Source organism: Staurois parvus, unplaced genomic scaffold, assembly GCF_062004578.1.
Source record: "Staurois parvus isolate SC_StPar_1 unplaced genomic scaffold, SC_StPar_1.0 ptg000058l, whole genome shotgun sequence".
NCBI classification, from domain to species: domain Eukaryota; kingdom Metazoa; phylum Chordata; class Amphibia; order Anura; family Ranidae; genus Staurois; species Staurois parvus.
In genome coordinates, this window is record NW_028317854.1 from 5918875 (window position 1) to 5939303 (window position 20429).

Consider the following 20429-nt stretch of genomic DNA (forward strand, 5'->3'; position numbering starts at 1 on the left):
TTCCCCCATCCTGGCACTCACAGCTGGGACAAGGGGAGAGCAGCCTGGAGCAATGAAGCCTGCAAAGGAGAAATGACAGGATAGAACTGGGAGGTGCGGGCTCTTCTCTCCCCTACTGTCAGCGGAGCAATCCTCCATAAAACAGATGACACAGGATCGCTCTTACATCGGCATGTTCGGGGGGGGTGGGAGTAGGATTAGGGGGATTTGTGCTAGGAGCAGGGATTGGGGGGAATTTGGGTGGGAAAGAAGGACTTGTGCTAGGAAGCTGGATTGGGGGGAGATGGTTTGTACTAGGGTGGAAAATGTGAGGGGAAAGAGGATGTGTGCTGGGAGGGGTGAAGTAGAACTACAGGTGAAATTTGTTTTTTGTTTTTTTTTTTTGGGTGCAAGTAGCTGGTCTTGCCTAGGGTGCAAAATAATCTAGCAACAGTGCTGTGGCTGTGTGTAGTTGATGCTATTCAGTGAACACTGCAACTGCAGTAAAGTTAGGACTTTTACTTTTTTTGTTTTTACTCCTTTGTAATCCACTGCAACTAGATTTTACAGAGTTGATCACTTGTGGACTGAGTTTGTTTGCTTATTGAAGCAACTTCTCCTTTCTAGCTGCATAGCCAGTCAGATTGAAACTTCCAAGGCCGAGATTTCCCTTCACTTCCAGTCCCATAGCCAAAACAGAAAGCAAAAGGAAATCCCTCCAAAGGAAAGAATTTCTAAGGTGTCCGCATTGGAAGATTTCACCTTTTTATTACTGCTCTGACGTCAACCCAAAATTTGGGATTTTCTTTTACTTTCAATAATAAAGGTAAACAGGACAAATCAAGAACGAGAATATCCCTAAAGGGGGCACAGGCAGCAATAAAAATTTAAGATTAAAAGAACTTTGTAATTGTAAAAAAAAAAAATCAAATCTGCTGCTGTGAAGGTGCACCTACCTTTTTCTTGCTCCGCCACTGCTTAGATGTGCTATGGCTGCCCTCGAATTTCTATGCAAGTTTCTGCTTTAAAAGAACACATACAGTCAGGTCCATAAATATTGGGACATCGACACAATTCTAACATTTTTGGCTCTATACACCACCACAATGGATTTGAAATGAAACGAACAAAATGTGCTTTAACTGCAGACTGTCAGCTTTAATTTGAGGGTATTTACATCCAAATCAGGTGAACGGTGTAGGAATTACAACAGTTTGCATATGTGCCTCCCACTTGTTAAGGGACCAAAAGTAATAGGACAGAATAATAATCATAAATCAAACTTTCACTTTTTAATACTTGGTTGCAAATCCTTTGCAGTCAATTACAGCCTGAAGTCTGGAACGCATAGACATCACCAGACGCTGGGTTTCATCCCTGGTGATGCTCTGCCAGGCCTCTACTGCAACTGTCTTCAGTTCCTGCTTGTTCTTGGGGCATTTTCCCTTCAGTTTTGTCTTCAGCAAGTGAAATGCATGCTCAATCGGATTCAGGTCAGGTGATTGACTTGGACATTGCATAACATTCCACTTCTTTGCCTTAAAAAACTCTTTGGTTGCTTTTGCAGTATGCTTTGGGTCATTGTCCATCTGCACTGTGAAGCGGCGTCCAATGAGTTGTGAAGCATTTGGCTGAATATGAGCAGATAATATTGCCCGAAACACTTCAGAATTCATCCTGCTGCTTTTGTCAGCAGTCACATCATCAATAAATACAAGAGAACCAGTTCCATTGGCAGCCATACATGCCCACGCCATGACACTACCACCACCATGCTTCACTGATGAGGTGGTATGCTTAGGATCATGAGCAGTTCCTTTCCTTCTCCATACTCCTCTTCCCATCACTCTGGTACAAGTTGATCTTGGTCTCACCTGTCCATAGGATGTTGTTCCAGAACTGTGACGGCTTTTTTAGATGTTGTTTGGCAAACTCTAATCTGGCCTTCCTGTTTTTGAGGCTCACCAATGGTTTACATCTTGTGGTGAACCCTCTGTATTCACTCTGGTGAAGTCCTCTCTAGATTGTTGACTTTGACACACATACACCTACCTCCTGGAGAGTGTTCTTGATCTGGCCAACTGTTGTGAAGGATGTTTTCTTCACCAGGGAAAGAATTCTTCGGTCATCCACCACAGTTGTTTTCCGCTGACATGCATCCTCTGCCCCGCTGAGCCCTGCTCTGCTTACCCCTGCAGGTTTGCTGAGTGCCGTGTTAGCAGTAACACCATCCTCTGCCCCGCTGACGCCCGTGCTCTGCTATGACACCAGCTTCTGCCCTGCTGACGCCCTTCCTCAGCCCTGCTGATGTGCGTACTCTGCCCTGCTGACCCCAATCCTCTGGCCTATGCTGTGCTGACCCAGTCCTCTGGCCTGCTGACACCTGTCTTCTGCCCTACTAAGCCCTGCCCTATGCCATGCTGACCCTAGTCCTCTGCTCTGCTGATGTGCATACTCTACCCTGCTGACCCCAGTCCTCTGCCCTGCTGATGCTCGTCCTATGCCTTTCTGACCCCAGTCCTCTGCCATGCTGAGCCCTGCCCTGCTGACCCCAGTCCTCTGCCCTGCTGACCCCATTTTCTGCTCTGCTGACCTCTGTCTTCCACCCTGCTGACCCATGTATACTGCCCTACTAACTCCTGTCCCCTGCCCTGCTGTCCCCGTCCTCTGCCCTACTGACCCCTATCTTCTGCTTTGCTGGCCCCTGTCTTCTGTCTTGCTGACCCCTGTATACTGCCTTGCTGACCTCCCATCCTGTGTCCCCCTGACATTTTGACATTTTTTTTACTGCACCCCCACATCAGGCAGGCTAGATCCGGTCCTGGTGTTTAGTCAGACACTTCAACCTGCTTACTCCCATATTGGACTGGTAATTAACCAGCTTTTGGGAACAACTAATTAAGTGGTGCATGAATTGGACTGATCTGAGGTGTGATGGTGCATGAATTCTGGTGATCTCATATGTGAAGGTGCAGGAATTGGGGTGATCTCATATGTAAAGGTGCAGGATTTGGGGTGATCTGACATATGATAATGCAGGAATTGGGACTGATATGAGGTGTGCAGAGTTTGCGGCTAATCTGAGGTGTAAAGGTTCAGGAATTCTGGTGATCTGAGGTGTGAAGGTGCAATAATTGGGGCTGATCTAAGGTGTGATGGTGCAGGAATTGGAGTGATCTGAGGTGTGAAGGTTCTGGAATTGGGGCTGATCTGAGGTGTGCAGGTACAGGCACTGGGGCTGATCTGAGGTGTGCAGGAACTGGGGCTGTTCTGAGGTGTGCAGGTGCAGGAACTGGGGCTGATCTAAGGTGCGATGATGCAGGAACTGGGGCTGATCTAAGGTGCGATGGTGCAGGAACTGGGGCTGACCTAAGGTGTGATGGTGCAGGAATTGGCGCTGACCTAAGGTGTGATGGTGCAGGAATTGGCGCTGATCAAAGGTGTGATGGTGCAGGAATGGCAGTAATGTGAGGTGTGAGGGTTCCAAAATTGGGGCTGATCTGAGGTGTGAAGGTGCAGGAACTGGGGCTGATCTGAGGTGTGATGGTGCAGGAATTGGGGCTGATCTGAGATGTGAAGGTCCAAGAATTGGGGCTGATCTGAGGTGTGAAGGTGCAGGAATTGGGGTGTTCTGAGGTCTATAGTGCAGGGATTGGGCTGGTTTGAGGTGTGAAAGTGCAGGATTAGGGGCTGATCTGAGTTCTGATGGTGAAGGAATTTGGACTGATCTGAGGTGTGAAGATGCAGGAATTGGGGTTGATGTGAAGGTGCAGGAATTGTGGCTAGTCTGGGATGTGACGGTGCAGGAATTTGGGTGATGTGAGGTGTGTGCATGTGCAGGAACTGGAGGATCTGAGGTGTGATGGTGCAGGAATTGGAGTGATCTGAGTTGTGAAGGTGCAAGAATTTGGACTGATCTGAGCTGTGGAGGTTCATGAATTGGGGTGTTCTGAGGTCTATAGCACAGGGATTGGGCTGGTTTGAGGTGTAAAGGTGCAGGAATTGGGGTGATCTGAGATGTGAAGGTTCAGGAGTTGGGGCTGATCTGAGATGGAGAGATGCAGGATATGGGTGATATGAAGTCTATAGTGCAGGAATTGGGCTGATTTGACGTGTGAAGGCGCAAAGCTCAATATTCATTTCTTACTGTTATTCACGTCCTTTACAGCATTTATGAAAAATCCTCTGTGATTGAGTGTGTGAAGTTGACCTTTTTCTATATAGCTGGCGCTCTAAATTTGTTTGAAAAAAATTTTCGGCACATTATGCTCAAAAAGGTTGCCTACCCCTGACCTACACTATACTTTTACAGGATGCAGGTCTATAATGTATGTTGTGTTAGAAAGTTGCCAGTTAAAATGTGATCTGTTGTCATTCCCTTTAGATTGTAAACTGCACGAGCAGGGCCCTCATATTCCTTCTGTACTGAAATGTATTGTAATTGTACTGTCTCCTTTATATCTTAAAGCATTGCGCAAACTGTTGGCGCTATATAAATCCTGTATTATAATAATAATTCTCTATGGATTCATTTTATTTTCCCACCTCAGGAATTACAAGAGTTATTGGCAACAAAAAAGGCATCTTTACTCGCCAACGACAGCCCAAAACATCTGCTTTCATTTTGCGGGACAGATACTGGAAACTGGCCAATGAAACTTGGTGTCACTCTCAACCAAATTCTAGGTATTAAATGGTTTTCATTATAATATTTGGTGCTTCCAGAGCCTGCCGTAGACTGGCTTACAGAATTCCTGCCTGCTGTGACTGACTACATGACAATTATGTCAACAAGGGTATAGTACTGAAATGTTAACTTCCCAGTCTTCCAAACCATGATGCAATCGTTACATAAAGACTTGTGATACAAAGGTGCCTTGAATGTTTGAAATTGCAAGCTCATAGCAATTTCAATTTTGTTATTTTTCTAACATAAGGGAATTAATTTTTTTGAATGATGATTCTTGTATTCTGTATATGTAATTTAGTAAGTTACTTTTTGATTTGTGCGGAGGTTTCTTTTGGCATCTGCATGAGATAATTGTGCACTTAATTGGATCAATCAACAGTGTTTTGATGAATAAATTTTTAATACAATGAAATTTGTGTAATTTTATTTACTTGAAACATGTTTTTTCCACTAATTTTCTGATTGTTGCTATAGTTGTGAGTACAGTAAGAGTGTTTTTAATTCCGGTACCATAAAAGCAGCCTAATTAAAAATTTGACAAAGTTGGTAAGGTTGAATGAAGACACCAGTCTGTCTGTCTGTCTCTACAACTTTCAATATCCCTGTACGTTGTGTTTGCTATGAAACCTATTCCCCGCTGACACCACCAAGGGCAGGGGTTCTACATTCTTACTGCTTTAACCACGTCAATACTGGGCACTTTTATCCCCTTCCTGCCCAGGCCAATTTTCAGCTTTCAGCGCTGTCTCACTTTGAATGACAATTGCGTGGTCATGCAACACTGTACCCATATGAAATTTTTATAATTTGTTTCACACAAATAGAGCTTTCTTTTGGTGGTATTTAATAACCATTGAGTTTTTTATTTTTTGCTAAATAAAACAAAAAACACCTGAAACGTTTAAAAAAAAAAAAACCACACTTTTCTTCATTTCTGTTATAAAATTTTGCAAATAAATAACATTTCTTCATAAATTTAGGTCAAAATTTATTCTGAAACATTTCTTTGGTGAAAATAATAATAATTGAATTTGAATTTTTTTCAAATGTTTCTATTATTATTTATTAAATTTTTTTCTTTTTTTACTACTTTTTTTCAGCACACTCTGACCAAAGCAATACAATCTTACCATAGTAACATTGAACTACTCTGGGCAAGTGATCAGAATTTTTTTTTTAACACATTATGTTTGCCAATACCAGTGTATTTCATTGATATTTGCAATCATTGTTACTGAATGAAACTGATTCATTCAGTCTTTTGTTGTGATTAGCTGTGATTGGACAAAGCTGATAACATGATACAGATGGGCTGTGATTGGTCCTGTCTGTATCATGTGACTGCCTTGACCAGTCACAGCTAACAACATAATTGTATACAATGGATGGCATGACAGGAAGCCATCCATTGTATACAATTGACATGTGATCTGCTGTGATTGGTCACAGCGGTCACATGACACTGGCAACGGGCCTGGTGTAGTGATATATCATCGTCTGTGTCCCGTGGAGACAACCGGTGACAGATCGCACCACTGCGCAGCCCCGCGGCCACGTGAGCAGCTCGTTTTGACAGGACGTTATATGACACCCAGTCACAACGGCGAGTGTCCCGCCCAGCCGTCAATCTGCTATAGGCCAGGTGGGAAAGTGTTAACAGTAAAGAACCCCGTCCGCAGTTTATTAACTAACTGCCTCTTGTCTGTTTTCATTGTGTGGCCATGTGTCTTCCTTAGAAACTAAAGATTAAATAGTTTACTCCCAATGATAGTTACCATTCAAAGATTTGTATATTTCTATCATGTCCCCTCTTAAGCGCCTCTTTACCAGGGAGAATAAGCTTAATGTTTGAAGTCGTTCCTCATAATCGAGGTCCTCCACCAGTCCCCTTATTAGTGGTGTTGCCCTTCTCTGGACTCTCTCCAGTTCAGGGACATTCTTCCTCAGGATTGGTTACCAAAACTGGATAGCATGCTCAAGTTGTGGCTGAACCAGGGTTTTGTAAAGTGGTAGATTTAGAGTTTTATCTCTTGAGTATATGTCCTTTTTAGTGCATGCTAATAGTCTTCCGGCCTTGATTGCTGCAGCTTGACACTGCACACTATTGTAAAGTCTGGGATCTACTAGGACCCCCAGATCCTTTTCCATCTTTGATTCCCCCAGAGGTTCTCTCCCTAGTGAGTAACTTGCATTCATATTTTTAGTTCCCAAGTGTATTACTTTACATGTTTCAGTACTAAACCTCATTTGCCATATAGTTGCCCGCCTCTCTATTTTAATAGGTCTTCTTGTAAAGTTGCTATCTTGTTGTGAAGCTATAGCCCTGCCTATCTTTGTATCGTCATCTGAGATTGAACTATTTATATTGTTTATGAACAGGCTAAACAGAATACATCCCAGGACAGAGCCCTGGGGTGTCCCGTTTACAACTCATCAGATCATCAGAAAATATGCCATTATTCACTACTTTCTGGATGCACCCCTGCAACCAGTTTTTCATCCCGGTACATACTACATCATCAATGCCAAAAGACCATAATTTGTAAATTGAGTGTTTATGGGGTACTGTATCCAAATGCTTTAACAAAATCCAGATACACTGCATCCACATGCCTTCCTCTATCAGAATTAGAGCTCAACTCCTCACAAATGTTAAAAGGTTGGTTTGGAAAGAACGGCCCTTCATAAATGTATGTTGGTTACTATTAGTGATACTATTTTCATCAGCAAATTCTTGAATATATACCCTTCCCAGGTATATATCTCAGCCCTTTTTTTTTTTTTTTTTTTTTAATTGATACCACGATTGCTTTTGGCCAATTAGCTGGTACCCTTCCAGTCCGTAAGAAGTCCTTAAAAATTATGAATGGTCTGGCTTTAACATTGCTAAGTTCTTTGAGGACTCTCAGATGTTAGCTATACGGTCCAAGTGATTTAAGTTTTTCTAGTCTTTTTTTCAGCACTGGTCTCCTCAGCCACAAAGGTACTTTCGATAACCTGTTATTAACCACTTGGCAACCGCACTATAGCTAAATGACAGCTACAGCGCGGTTGTCCAGTTCTGGGAGGGCGTCATATGACTTCCTCCCAGAACACGCTCTCCCACTTGCCCCCAGCAGCGGTCACCTGGCAATCTCCATGATAGCTGTGTCCTATGGACACAGCTGATCATGTGATGTGGTAAAAGGCCAATCACAGCAGCCTTTTACCATGTGATCAACTGTGTCCAATGACAAAGCAGATCACCGGGTAAATACAGTTGCCGGTTATCTACTGCACTTGCAGCGTGAGGAAAGTACTGCCAAGAACCGGCAATTGGCAGAGGACAGATCGGCACCGATCATCAGTGCCCTGATGATCAGTGCCACCCACCTTTGCCTAGCAGTGCAATTTATGAGTGCCCAGCAGTGCCACCCACCAGTGCTGCCCATCAGTGTAGCATAATTAGTGCTGTTTTTCCGTGCCACCTCATCAGTGCTGCCGATCCGTGCTGCCCAATCAACGCACATCAGTGAAGGAGAAAAATTACCCGTTCGCAAAATTTTATAATAGAAACAAAAAAAATGTTTTTTCAAATTTTTTGCTTTTTTTTGTTTTTGTTTATAGCACAAAAAATAAAGACACCCAGCGGTGATTAAATATTACCAAAAGAAAGCTCTATTTGTGTGAAAAAAATGATAAAAAATCTCATATGGGTACAATGTTGCATGATGGTGCAATTGTCATTCAAAGTGCAACAGTGCTGAAAGCTGACAATTGGCCTGGGCACGAAGGGGGTATAAGTGCCTGGTAGGCAAGTGGTTAAAGCCAGGTTCCAGGCTTAAGTCAGCAGCTACAAATACTGTAAAATACAAAAAAAATAGTGCTGCGCTACAACTAACCCCTAACTCACTGTGTAAGTGAAATATAAATCAGCAAAAAAGTAAACAACATCCGACAGAATACCCTTCAGGGCATCAATAAATGATTCTAAGCTCTATCCTAATAAAGGATAAGACCTACTACTAACCATAGTGTGAAGTGACACACAATACAAAATAAATAATTAAATAAAGTGACACAAAAGAAAATAAGGTAAACACTTGACTGACCCCCTACCAGGGAGTATATAAAAACATTACAAATTAAGCACTAAACACGTGACAAATGTGATATTAAATCATACATAAATAATGAAGTGAAATGGCAACAATACCGCAATGATGGTACATCCACGTGTAATTCAGTGAATCTTCCCGTTTAGTGTGCACGCTCGCCTCCACAAGTTGATCCACATAACAGGTTAGATTAGGCATAACTCCCTTTCCTCATTCCTCCATGTGTCCTGGCCGCTGGAAACTCCATATCACTGGAACCCATAGGGTATAATATTCAGATATGCAATAAAAGACAGGGGCTCCTAATAGTGCAGTAGGGTTCCATTTATTAAAAATTATCAAATAATGCAAAGAGTGCACTCACATATGGTAAAAGGCATAGTCACCCTCAAACAGCATGGACAAAGATGGTAGCGATTGTCACTGTACTGGAAATTATGTCACCACACTTCCTTTTGACGTGTTGCGTCACACATTACGTGAATTCATCAGGGATCCCTGGTGGTGGTGGATAGCACAGCACACCAAAGGGGAAGATTCACTGAATTACATATTGTGGATTTATCGTCATTGCAGAATGCCTCTTATATGAACTTGTTGCCATTTCACTTATTATGTATGAATTAATATCACATTTGTCACGTGTTTAGTGCTTCATTTGAAGTATTTTATATACTCCCTGGTAGGGGGTCAACCAGGTGTTTACCTTATTTTCTTTTGTGTCACTTTATTTAATTATTTATTTTGTATTGTGTGTCACTTCACACTATGGTTAGTAGTAGGTCTTATCCTTTATGAGGATAGAGCTTAGAATTATTTATTGATGCCCTGAAGGGTATTCATCTTATGGTTTGAGGCTCTGTCAGATGTTTACTTTTTTGTTGATTTATATTTTTCTTACACAGTGAGTTAGGGGTTAGTTATAGCGCAGCATTATTTTTTTATTTTATTTACTTTTGTGTAGTGGTGGAAGACTTTGCGGTGTTTGCTGCTTTTTAGTTTAGTTTGATTCACATTTTGGCAGTGAATTAGATCCTTATTATAATTACAAATACTGTAGCTGCTGACTTTAACCACTTATACCCCCTTCTTTACCAGCCCAATTTTCAGCTTTCAGAGCTGTCGCACTTTGATTGACAATTGCGCGGTCATGCAAGATTGTACCCATATGAAATTTTTATCATTTTTTTTCTCACAAATAGAGCTTTCTTTTGGTGGTATTTAATCACTGCTGAGTGCTTTACTTTTTGCGTAAAAACAAAAAAAGTGCAAAAAAATTGAAAAAATAAAAATTTTTCTTTGTTTCTATTATAAAATTTTTCAAACAGGTAAATTTTCTCCTTCAATGATGTGCGATGATGAGGCGGCACTGATAGGTGGCACGGATAGGCAGCACTAATGAGGTGGCACTGATGATGGGTACTGATAGACAGCACTGATAGGTGGCACTGACTGGCGGCACTGCTAGGCATTGACTGGTGCAACTGATGGGCACTGATTGGCACAACCGCTGGGCACTGACTGGCAGCACTGCATTGATGGGCACAGGTGGGTGGCACTGCTGGGTGGCCCTGCTGGGCACAGGTGGGGAAATTGGTGGGTGGCACTGCTGGGCACTGATGATCGGTGCCGATCCCTGCTTTGACAACTGCCGGTTCTCGGCAGTACTTTCCTCGCGCTCTGACAGCATGAGGAAAGTACAGCCGAGAACCGGCAATTGCATTTCCCGGTGATCAGCGTGTCATTGGACACGGCTGATCGCGTGATAAAAGGCCGCTGTGATTGGCCTTTTACCACATCACGTGATCAGCTGTGTCCTACGGACACAGCGATCATGGAGATCGCTGGGGGCGCGCAGGAGAGCGTGTTCTGGGAGGACGTCATATGACGCCCTCCCAGAACTAGCCGGCTGTAGTGTAGCCGTCATTCGGCTATCTGCGGTTGGCAAGTAGTTAATATACCTGTCCAGGGATTCAGCGATGTCCTCACCTGAGTAGATTCTTCAATCGGCTTCAGGTGCAGGAGCCGGCGTCTTCAGTAATGGAAACCGGAAATGTGGCTTCACGGCCGGTCTACAACTACACATGCTCAAAGCGCACTACGCTTTATTAATGGGTCACAGTCTTCTGGGACCTTAGAAGTGTCCCAGAAGGCTGCAGGGGGAAAGAGGGGGCAACATTTCTGGTTCAGATCATCGCCCCCCCCCCCCCCCCCATAAAGTGCCAAATGTGGCAGTAGAAGGGGGGGGGGTGCAGACAAGCGTAACTTCCCCTTTTGTGGAGAAGAATGTATTTAATTATAGTTGAATTCTCCCTGTTACTTGTGACCATGTTTTCCTGATCATTTTATGGGGCCAATATGTTCACACCTAGATTTTTTACTAATATGTTTTAAAATCATTTTTACACTCCTCAGCAATGTGCCTCTCATAATCAATTTTAGCTTCATTCTTAGTAGTTTACCCTGCATTGACATTTTTTTATCTTTTTACACCAATGTTGAAAACCATGGTGCCCAAAGGGACTTATGAAAAACCTAACAACTGCCATAGCTGAACTTTCCTTTTGAGAATGCTCGTTCCCTGGCTACCTTTTGTCTTTCAAAACACAGGTTTTAACAGGGACAAAAATAATAGGCCCTATGCTTGTTCAGGCTCAGTGACTTACCAAGATAAATGGCAGTGGCCAGCATGACCGCCCTTCAAAAACAGTTCAGTGATGGCAGCTCTTGTGTTTTTTGCCTTAAATTGTGTTCAGTTTTGTGTTGTTTTGAAAAAGAGGCTTTGTATTGTAACTTAACACCCAACTAAACCTTCAGTCTAAACCGGCTAAATAGATTCCAGGCACATAAAAAAAATAACACTGGAGCAGACATAATCTGGAGCAGCTTATGCACAGTAACCAATCAGCTTCTAGCTCAAGCTTTTTTAATTTAGCTTTGAAAATTAAAGCTAGAAGTTAACTGGTTGCCATGCACAGCTGCTCCAGATTCTGGTCACATGAGTCTTCTTAAATACCCCTCAATATGTTCAATGTCTTACAATTTTGTTTTTTTTTTTCTAAAGTAGCCACAGCTTGAGAGAAAAGTCTTTCCCCCTTCCAGGAGCTGCAGAGCGGGACCTTTGCTCTATGATAGTAGAGGTTCTATTGCAGAGCTTGACACATGAGTAAGAACTAGAGCTGGCTCAGAAGGGAGTGTCAGACCTCTAAAAAGAACAGAAATAAAGGTTCCATTGGACTTCAAGAGGCTTGCAAAGGTTTCAGGCCTTATTGATGCAGTGTGCCACACCCTCAAACTGGATGATCAGCTAAATGCACAGGTGTCACACTGGCAGCCCTTCAGCTGTTACCAAACTACAAGTCCCATGAGGCATTGCAAGACTGACAGTTACAAGCATGACTCCCAAACGTAGAGGCATGATGGGACTTGTAGTTTTGCAACAGCTGGAGGGCCGCCAGTTTGACACCCCTGGCCTAATGCATCTACCAGTACTCTCTCTTGCTTTATGCCCCACAAAGCTCTAAAGATGACCACACACTGATCGAAATTTGGCCTGTTCCTTCCAAACGGTCTAAATTTTGATCAGTGTGTGACCATCCTTGCTCAACAGAAGTAAATAGTTTGAACATCTGTTGAAAGACATGTTGGAAAATGTTTCTTGGTCAGCAACTACAGCCGTTGATCAGTGTATTTTGACAGCTGTGGGTGCCGCTGTCAGAATACAATATCCTGGCATTGAGAATTGGAAGCACTGCGATCAGACTTTTGTGCCTCCCAAACGTTTGTTGGGACTATACCTCCTTAATGAGGTGTTTGTTATCAAGTGGTTTCTTCCACCTGTGTATCCGGTCATCTCTTACAAGAACCTCACTTATAAAACACTGGAAGCTCTTTTTAGGGCCATGTTCTTTTTGGTGCGTTCTGGCAGTAATTCTTTGATGCCAGGCCATGGCTGAATGGATTAAATTCCTCAAGCCTAATATGACTGATGCTGGCATTGAAATATAGATCACTGACTGAATAGACTAGATCTCTTTTGGCTTTAAATTTTAGCTGGTATAGTTTGCTGAAAGCCATCTTTTGTCTTGCATGTTATTTTACCGCAGACGGACTGCAGCTTTAAAACCATTTAGCAATGGTTATCCTACCAAGATCCGGAACCGGTGCCGCCAGCTCCCTAACAGCCATGGCTCATCCCTCATGTCTGCAGGGATTACCCCGCTGACAGAATGTAAACAAAAAAAAAGACATTTAAAAAAACACCATGCACTAAAACACAATATAATACCTAATTGTTTGGTAAAATATAAAAGATGATGTTAGGCCAATCGCTATAGGCGATGCTTTAAAAGCCTTTACAGATTACCACTTTAGATTTACATAGGAGGTCTGGAACTAGAGTTATTGCTCTCGCTCTGACATTCGCAGCGATACCTCACGTGTGATGCAATTGCCATTTAACGTGTGGGGGACTTTCAATTTGTTTTACATTTTATTTAGTTACATCTTTTAAATTTAATTTTTAAACACTGTACTATAAAATACATTTTTACATTTTTTAACACTGTACTATTAATTTTTAGTTTATCAACTTTATTGCTATCACAAGGGATCAGCAACACCCCTTGTGATAGCATGGGCCATGACAGGTCCTTTTCATGGAGAGATCTGGGACAATGGCTTGTTTGCATGAGACTGAAACTGGAAGTGATGCAATCTTTGCTGCTTTCGGTATCACCAGTACATACTTAGTGGACTATAAAAACCAGCAGAAAGACTGTCAAGTTCCAAATTTCTCTAGGAAAGTAAAACAGGCCTCTTAAAAGGAGCTCAGGCACCACATACCAGTCCCATTTTGGAAAGGTTCACTTTGTTGGTAGTTTTATGAGAGTACATTTCAGGAATCTTTCCACAAGAGGGTTTGATGCCCACCTAATATTTGTCAAGATGTCAAGAGAGGACAGGGCTAAACTTGCACTCTTAAGGAACTTGTGTTTAGACCTTTATCCAGTTCTTGCAGAAGAAATTTCAGGATGTAGGCTTGTAGCACGAGGGTGTCCCAAAATCTCTTAAGATGCAAATGTAAGATAATTTTCCCATATAAAGTAGTACACACTGTTTGTGTACACTTGACTGTCATTAATGTGTCTATCATAGCTTGAGAACATCCCATGTACTCTAACCTTTCCCTTTCAAATTCCATACTGTTATGTGCAGTTTTTTTTAAGACATGGATACAAGCTGTGTTCCTGTGATAGTATACCCTGAATAGCAAGTTATTGGTCTTTCCACAGCCAAATGCAGACGCAAGGGAAACCACAGGCTCCTGGGCCAATACGGAGCTATCACTAATTGTGAAACTGCCTGTAGCTTTAACGCATCCAGAGACCTGAAAATGAACAGGGTCAGTGGAGTGATGTAGCCTAGGCTGAAGTTGCATGAGTGGTGAAGAAAATCCACCCCTCCTGCTATGTTGTACCAAACGCAGCTTATGTCACAAGGGCAGTTTGCAGTCTGAGGACATAGTGCAAAGTCCACTTCAGAAGTCCCTTGGTGATGCCCTCAAAGACTCCCCAAGAACCACTTGTTGTCAACAATCTGCTGCGATGGTCTGCTAACTGGTTCCTGGGCCGCTGTTATGTATACTGCCTTAAAACTGCATACAGTTTGTTGGGGCCCATTTTATAAACAATTCCACATTCACTACAAACTCCTCCTACCTCTCCCATGCTTCATGTATGAGATATCCAGGCCAATGCGAGAGAGGGGATGCAGACACAAATCATCATTTACTGCCATGATGCTCCAGCAAAAATGTTTAGCTGTACATACATTTTTAAGTGGCTAATAACTACAAGTAACAGGCATGCACTTAAGTGTCTACTAGTAACTAAGTTACTTATTACGTGTACATTTCTTTTTATGTCTAAAATTATACTTCATATCTTTCCTTGCTGTTGCTGGCTGTGGTCCTTTATCAACATGCTTTTCAATCTGCTGTATACGGTGTCTGACTGAACTATACTTTTCTGCCTCTTGCCAGGGACACTCAAATTGTTTGGACAGAACTTGTTTTATTTGGAAGCACTGGTTATTAGAGTAAAATTCCCATCTGTCTTTTTTTGGTGCTGTAAGCATTCGATTGCTTGCCTTGTTTCTACTCTCAGGGCAGAGAATCCAAGGTCTTGTTTAACTTGTCTGCGTTGATAGGCAAGCTGTAACAAAGCAAACACCAATCTAAGAAGCCACACCATTTGCTGACAGATTACATGCTAGTTCATATAGGTGTGTGTACATATAAATAAACAAGGATTGAGGCACTCTCAGGTGAGGCAGGAGAAGAATTAAAGCAATTATACACTATATTGCCAAAAGTATCGGAACGCCTGCCTTTACACGCACACAAACTTTAGTGGCGTCTTAGTCTGTAGGGTTCAATACTGAGTTGCACCACCTGCCCACCTTTGCAGCTATAACATCTTCAACTCTTCTGGGAAGGCTGTCCACAAGGTTTAGGAGTGTGTCTATGGGAATGTTTGACCATTCTTCCAGAAGAACATTTGTGAGGTCAGGCACTGATGTCAGATGAGAAGGCTTGGCTTGAAGTCTCCGCTCTAATTCATCCCAAAGGTGTTCTATCTGCTTGAGGTCAGGACTCTGTGCAAGCCAGTCACGTTCCTCCACCCCAAACTCGCTCATCCATGTCTTTATGGACCTTGCTTTGTGCACTGGTGCACAGTCATGTTGGAACAGGAAGGAGCCATCCCCAAACTGTTCCCACAAAGTTAGGAGCATGAAATTGTCCAAAATGTCTTGGTATACTGACGCCTTAAGAGTTCCCTTCACTGGAACTAAGGGGCCAAGACCAACCCCTGCAAAGCAACCTCACACCATAATCCGCCCCCTCCACCAAACTTTACACTTGGCACAATTAAGTCAGGCAAGTACCATTCTCCTGGCAGCCACCAAACCCAGACATGTCCATCACATTGTCAGATTGAGAAGCGTGATTGGTCACTCCAGAGAACACATCTTCACTGCTCAAGAGTCCAGTGGTGGCATGCTTTATACCACTGCATCCGCTTTGCATTGCACTTGGTGATGTAAGGCTTGAATTCAGCTGCTTGGCCATGGAAATCCAATCCATGAAGCTGTGCTAATCTGAAGGCCATATGAAGTTGGAGGTCTTTAGCCATTGCCACACAGTTGGCAACTTCTGTGCACTGTGCTCTCAGCATGTGCTGACCCTGCTCTGTCATTTTACATAGCCTACCACTTTGTGGTTGAGTTGCTGTTGTTCCCAGTTACTTCCACTTTGTTAGAAGACCACTAATTGTTGACCATGGAATATTTTATTTAGTAGAAAGGAAATTTCATGGTTGGACTTACTGCACAGATGGCAACCTATCACAGTGCCATGCATGAATTCATGGAGCTCCTGAGAGCAACCTGTTCTTTCACAAATGTTTGTAAAAGCAGTCTGCATGCCTAGGTGCTTGATTTTATACACCTGTGACCATGGAGGAGATTGAAACACCTGAAGCCAATGCTTTGGAGGGCTGGCCCAATACTTTTGGCAATATAGTGTATCTGTGTGATTATGTATGAACATGCACACTTTTGGCAATAGTGTTTAGTGTAGCCCTTCTTATCAATGCCTTTCATTCTCCTGCTGCAAGACCTGCAGGTACCCAAACTCTTACGTGTCTGGCTACTGCACATAGGCAGATCTTCATCAATGGGTACAGTTACAACTAGGAAAAATATATAACATACACACATGCTGTGCTTTATTGTCAAAGTATTGCATTATGTTACCAGATAGTGGTATAGATACCAGGCAGAGGTGTGTTGCCTTATTTGCTTGGGCCATTCATATGTTCCCCCTCCTGGTCAGCACTACAGTTCCTAGCTAGACCCTCCTTGTTTGCTTATACTTGCCCAGTTTAGCAACGCACATTTACACATTATCCTACAATTACCTCTGGGTCGGCTCTCCTGGAGCATTGTGAATTCAGAGCTCTCCATTGGCACTAGCTCTTGCAGGCAAGGATTTTATTCTTTTTCCCAGTGGACTGGTACTGCGGTTGCATTTCCACATCTTAGAAATGGCAGGACTGTAGTGTGGCAATGTAAAGGTTGCAGGTAGATTTGAGACACTATTAAACTCAAAACAGTAATACAGAGGATGACAGTTGTTTGGCCACCTCCCACCCACCATATAGTAAGATGACAGGTGCAAGATGGTTCTCTTGTTCTGGGAGAACGTCATATGAAATCCTCCCATTCTAACCACGCATGCGCAGCTCCCGGAACGCATCGATCGGCGGTGTGTCCCTCAGACACAGCAGATCACCAATCTACAGAAAAAGGCGAAGATGTCGGCTCAGTCATGTGCTCAGCTTTGTCCGATCACATGTAAAACAGGGAAATGCCAGTTATCAGCATTTCTCACAGGGGACATTTATACTGATCATCAGGGCACTGATGATTAGTGTGTCCTGATGAGCTGTGTTGCCCCAGCAGCACCACCTGTCAGTGTCCATCAGTGCCAGCTCAGTGCTACATTTCAGTGTTACCCATCAGTGCTACCTATCAATGCCAGTCAGTGCAGCCTGTCAGTGCCATATATGAGTGCTACCTTTCAGTGCCCATCAGTGATGCCTGTCAATGCCACCTATCAGTACAGCCTCATTAGCGCACATCAGTGGAGAAAAATCACTTATTTACAAAATTTTATAAAAAAAAACTAAGAAAAAAGTTTGTTTAAAATTTTCAGTAGTTTTTGGTTTAAGAAAAAATAAAAAACCCAGGAGGTGATTAAATACCACCAAAATAAAGCTCTATCTACCACAAAAAAATGATAAAAATTTAATTTGGGTACAGTGTTGCATGACCACACAATTGTCATTCAAAGTTTGACAGCACTGGAAATTGGCCTGGGCAGGAAGGAGGTATAAGTGCCCTGCAGGCTAGTGGCTAAATAAGACACTTCAAAAAAAAAAAACTAACTGTTGGTATCATCTCTCTCCTAGCTGTTCAAATACATGGGAACATTCTGCCACTCAAGACTTACACTGTAAGAAGAACAAGAACTGGATGGTATGGCAGACCAGAAACTGGCCCAATTGTCACGTGAATTAGTTGGACACTAACTATAGGATACATATTTTATCTCCATGTGTTTGAGGAAACCTACTCCTGCCATGCTTTCTGTTGCCATTTGTTTTAATTCCAATCAACTTTCTTTCTGCAGCATTTGAAATATCTACAGCCACAAGCACTGAAAACATAATGCAAATATTACATTACGTTGAAAAAAAAACAAGAGCTACTGCTGAAACTACCCTTATGAAAATTGTTGTCTACCTTCATTTCCTTGTGTAGCTGACCTAGAACAAGATGTAGATAAGAACTTCTATAATTTCTAGGATTTTGTCACATCTGCATACACACGCTAACTCTACCCTTCTAGTATGGATGGAGGAATTTGCACTGATGGCTACTGTATTCAATCAGCATGCAGTTATTGTTCAGCCAACAACTTCCCACCTGGCTTAGTCAACTTTTAAATTGATATTTGTCTGGGCTGGTGGTGTAACCAACAGAGCCACCCAAAACTGGCATTCAATAAAATTCTGACTAGATTTTTTTTTTTGGACTGTTACAGCTGAAATAGAGATGTTAGATCACACATCATCATTTTGAAATCAGATTTTGGTGCAACTGAGCCTATATGCCTTGGGTTCTACTCCTGTTAGCTACAAAAAAGAAAACCTGTAATATTTTGCTGTCCTAGCCCATCCATGGTTAAAGCCCACCTTCCACTGCCCTCCAACTAAACCTATGCAAATGCCTATTTTATCTACTTGAAGTCACAGATACCCAAAAGGTCCTTCTCTTTACTTTTTGGAGTCCTCCTTCAGGTGTCCACATCACTGCCTGCACTATTTGAACACCTCCTATTGGTGAAGACAATACTTCCAGTGACCGATCCTCTCTATGTTCCAGACGCAGGAGAACACATGGAGGTGGTGAGAGGACCAGTGCCCAAAAAGAGAACAAACAAGGAAAATGACTAGTCCTCACAGTGGGAAATTCATTTGGCTCTTGGATGAAACTATAAATATGGTCATTTTACACTGGAGGATGGATAAGGAAGAAGTTTTTGGCAAGAAGACTAAAATGAGTAATGTAACTGATGCACAATACAGTTGAGTTTCATTTTTACCTCAAGTTAGGCTTTAAAGCAATAAAAAAAAAAAAATACCTTTCCAAAGTCATACTTACCTGCCCTGTGAAATGGTTTTGTACAGAATGGTCCTTTTCATCCTCTTCTAGGGGCCCCAGGCAGCAACATCCACTCCTCCTTGGCAAGTGCCCTATGATCCCAAGCCAGGCTAGCTTAGCCCTAACCCACCCCTATTTCCTCCTCAGGATCTAATTAGCAGCAGCAAATGGCACTTGCAACTGCATCCATAGCCAGTGAGGAGAGAGCAGTGCTGCTGTTCTTGGGCACAGTGCTGAATCAGGATCAAGTTCAGGTAAGGATTTGGGAAGGGGAGGAGGAATATGTGATTATATTGAGGAAGGGTTTTTTTTTTTTACACTAATGCAGAGACTGCATTAAGGTAAAAAGACTATAGCCTTTATAATAACTTTAAGCATTTTGTGCATACTAATGCCCCTCTGTAGACCTTGATATAAAATGATTTCCCTTAACCAAAGATCTTTCCCCACCATAAAACTCTCAAAAGGCCCTAGGACCAATACAGTAGACCAAGTTTCAAACTCAAAACAAGATATCGTTATGGAAAGAAGGTGTTGGGCTCTTCAGCGATAGGTGGTCAGAATCAGAAGCAGCACAAGGGATAAATGGTTAGCACTTCCGCCCGGCAGTACTAGGGTCGTTTGTTCGAATCCCAACCACGGCACCACCTGCCTGGAGTTTGCATGTTCTCCTTGTGTCTGCGTGGGTTTCCTCCGGGTACTCTGGTTTCCTCCCACACTCCAAAGACATGCTGGTAGGTTAATTGGCTCCTGTCTAAATTGTCCCTAGTATGTGTATGTATGAATGTGAGTTAGGAACCTTAGATTGTACACCCCTTGAGGGTTAGGGACTGATGTGAATGTACAATATATGTATATAAAGTGCTGCGTAAACTGACAGTGCTATATAAGTACCTCAAATAAATAAAACACAAGGACAGCAAGTTATCTAGTAACTACAGGAAATTCTTACACACACACACAAAACACATTCATTCTGCCACAACAAAGGCAAATACATTTTATTTTTTTTCTTGCCTCCCAGTGTTTGACACGTGCACATCTCTCAGTCATGCTCAAAACAAAGTAAATATTTATAGCAGAGAATTATTTCTACATTTATTTTATACCAAAAAAAGTCATATTACATAAAGATTTTTTTTATACAACCATTGAAAAAGAGCACTGAAGACATTTGTAGCACCTATGAGATTTCACAGTTACTTTTTCCTGATTACCCAGGAGTAAAACAATTATACATTCTAAGGCAGTGGTTCTCAACCTGGGGGTCGAACGACCCTTTCACAGGGGTCCCCTAAGACCATCAGAAAACACATATTTCCAATGTGTAAAGAGCAGCTACTGTGTAGAAAGCAGCTGCTGTGTTGAAAGCA

At 42.5% G+C, this 20429-nt stretch overlaps 1 protein-coding gene across 3 annotated transcripts in view; it reads left to right on the forward strand.

Annotated features, from left to right (window-relative positions):
- Nucleotides 1-19979, forward strand: part of GUSB (glucuronidase beta) — a 48459-nt gene extending 28480 nt beyond the window's left edge. For 2 of the 3 annotated variants that reach the window (XM_089668461.1, XM_089668463.1), the window contains 2 exons: nucleotides 4530-4665; nucleotides 17802-19979. In XM_089668461.1, coding sequence (XP_089524587.1) covers nucleotides 4530-4665; nucleotides 17802-17910 — 245 coding nt within the window. In that variant the 3' untranslated portion in view covers nucleotides 17911-19979. Of the gene's footprint in view, nucleotides 1-4529; nucleotides 5082-17801 lie in introns of those variants that run through there. The other variant, XM_089668462.1, reaches the window with a different exon arrangement.
- The last annotated feature ends 450 nt before the right edge of the window (nucleotides 19980-20429 follow it).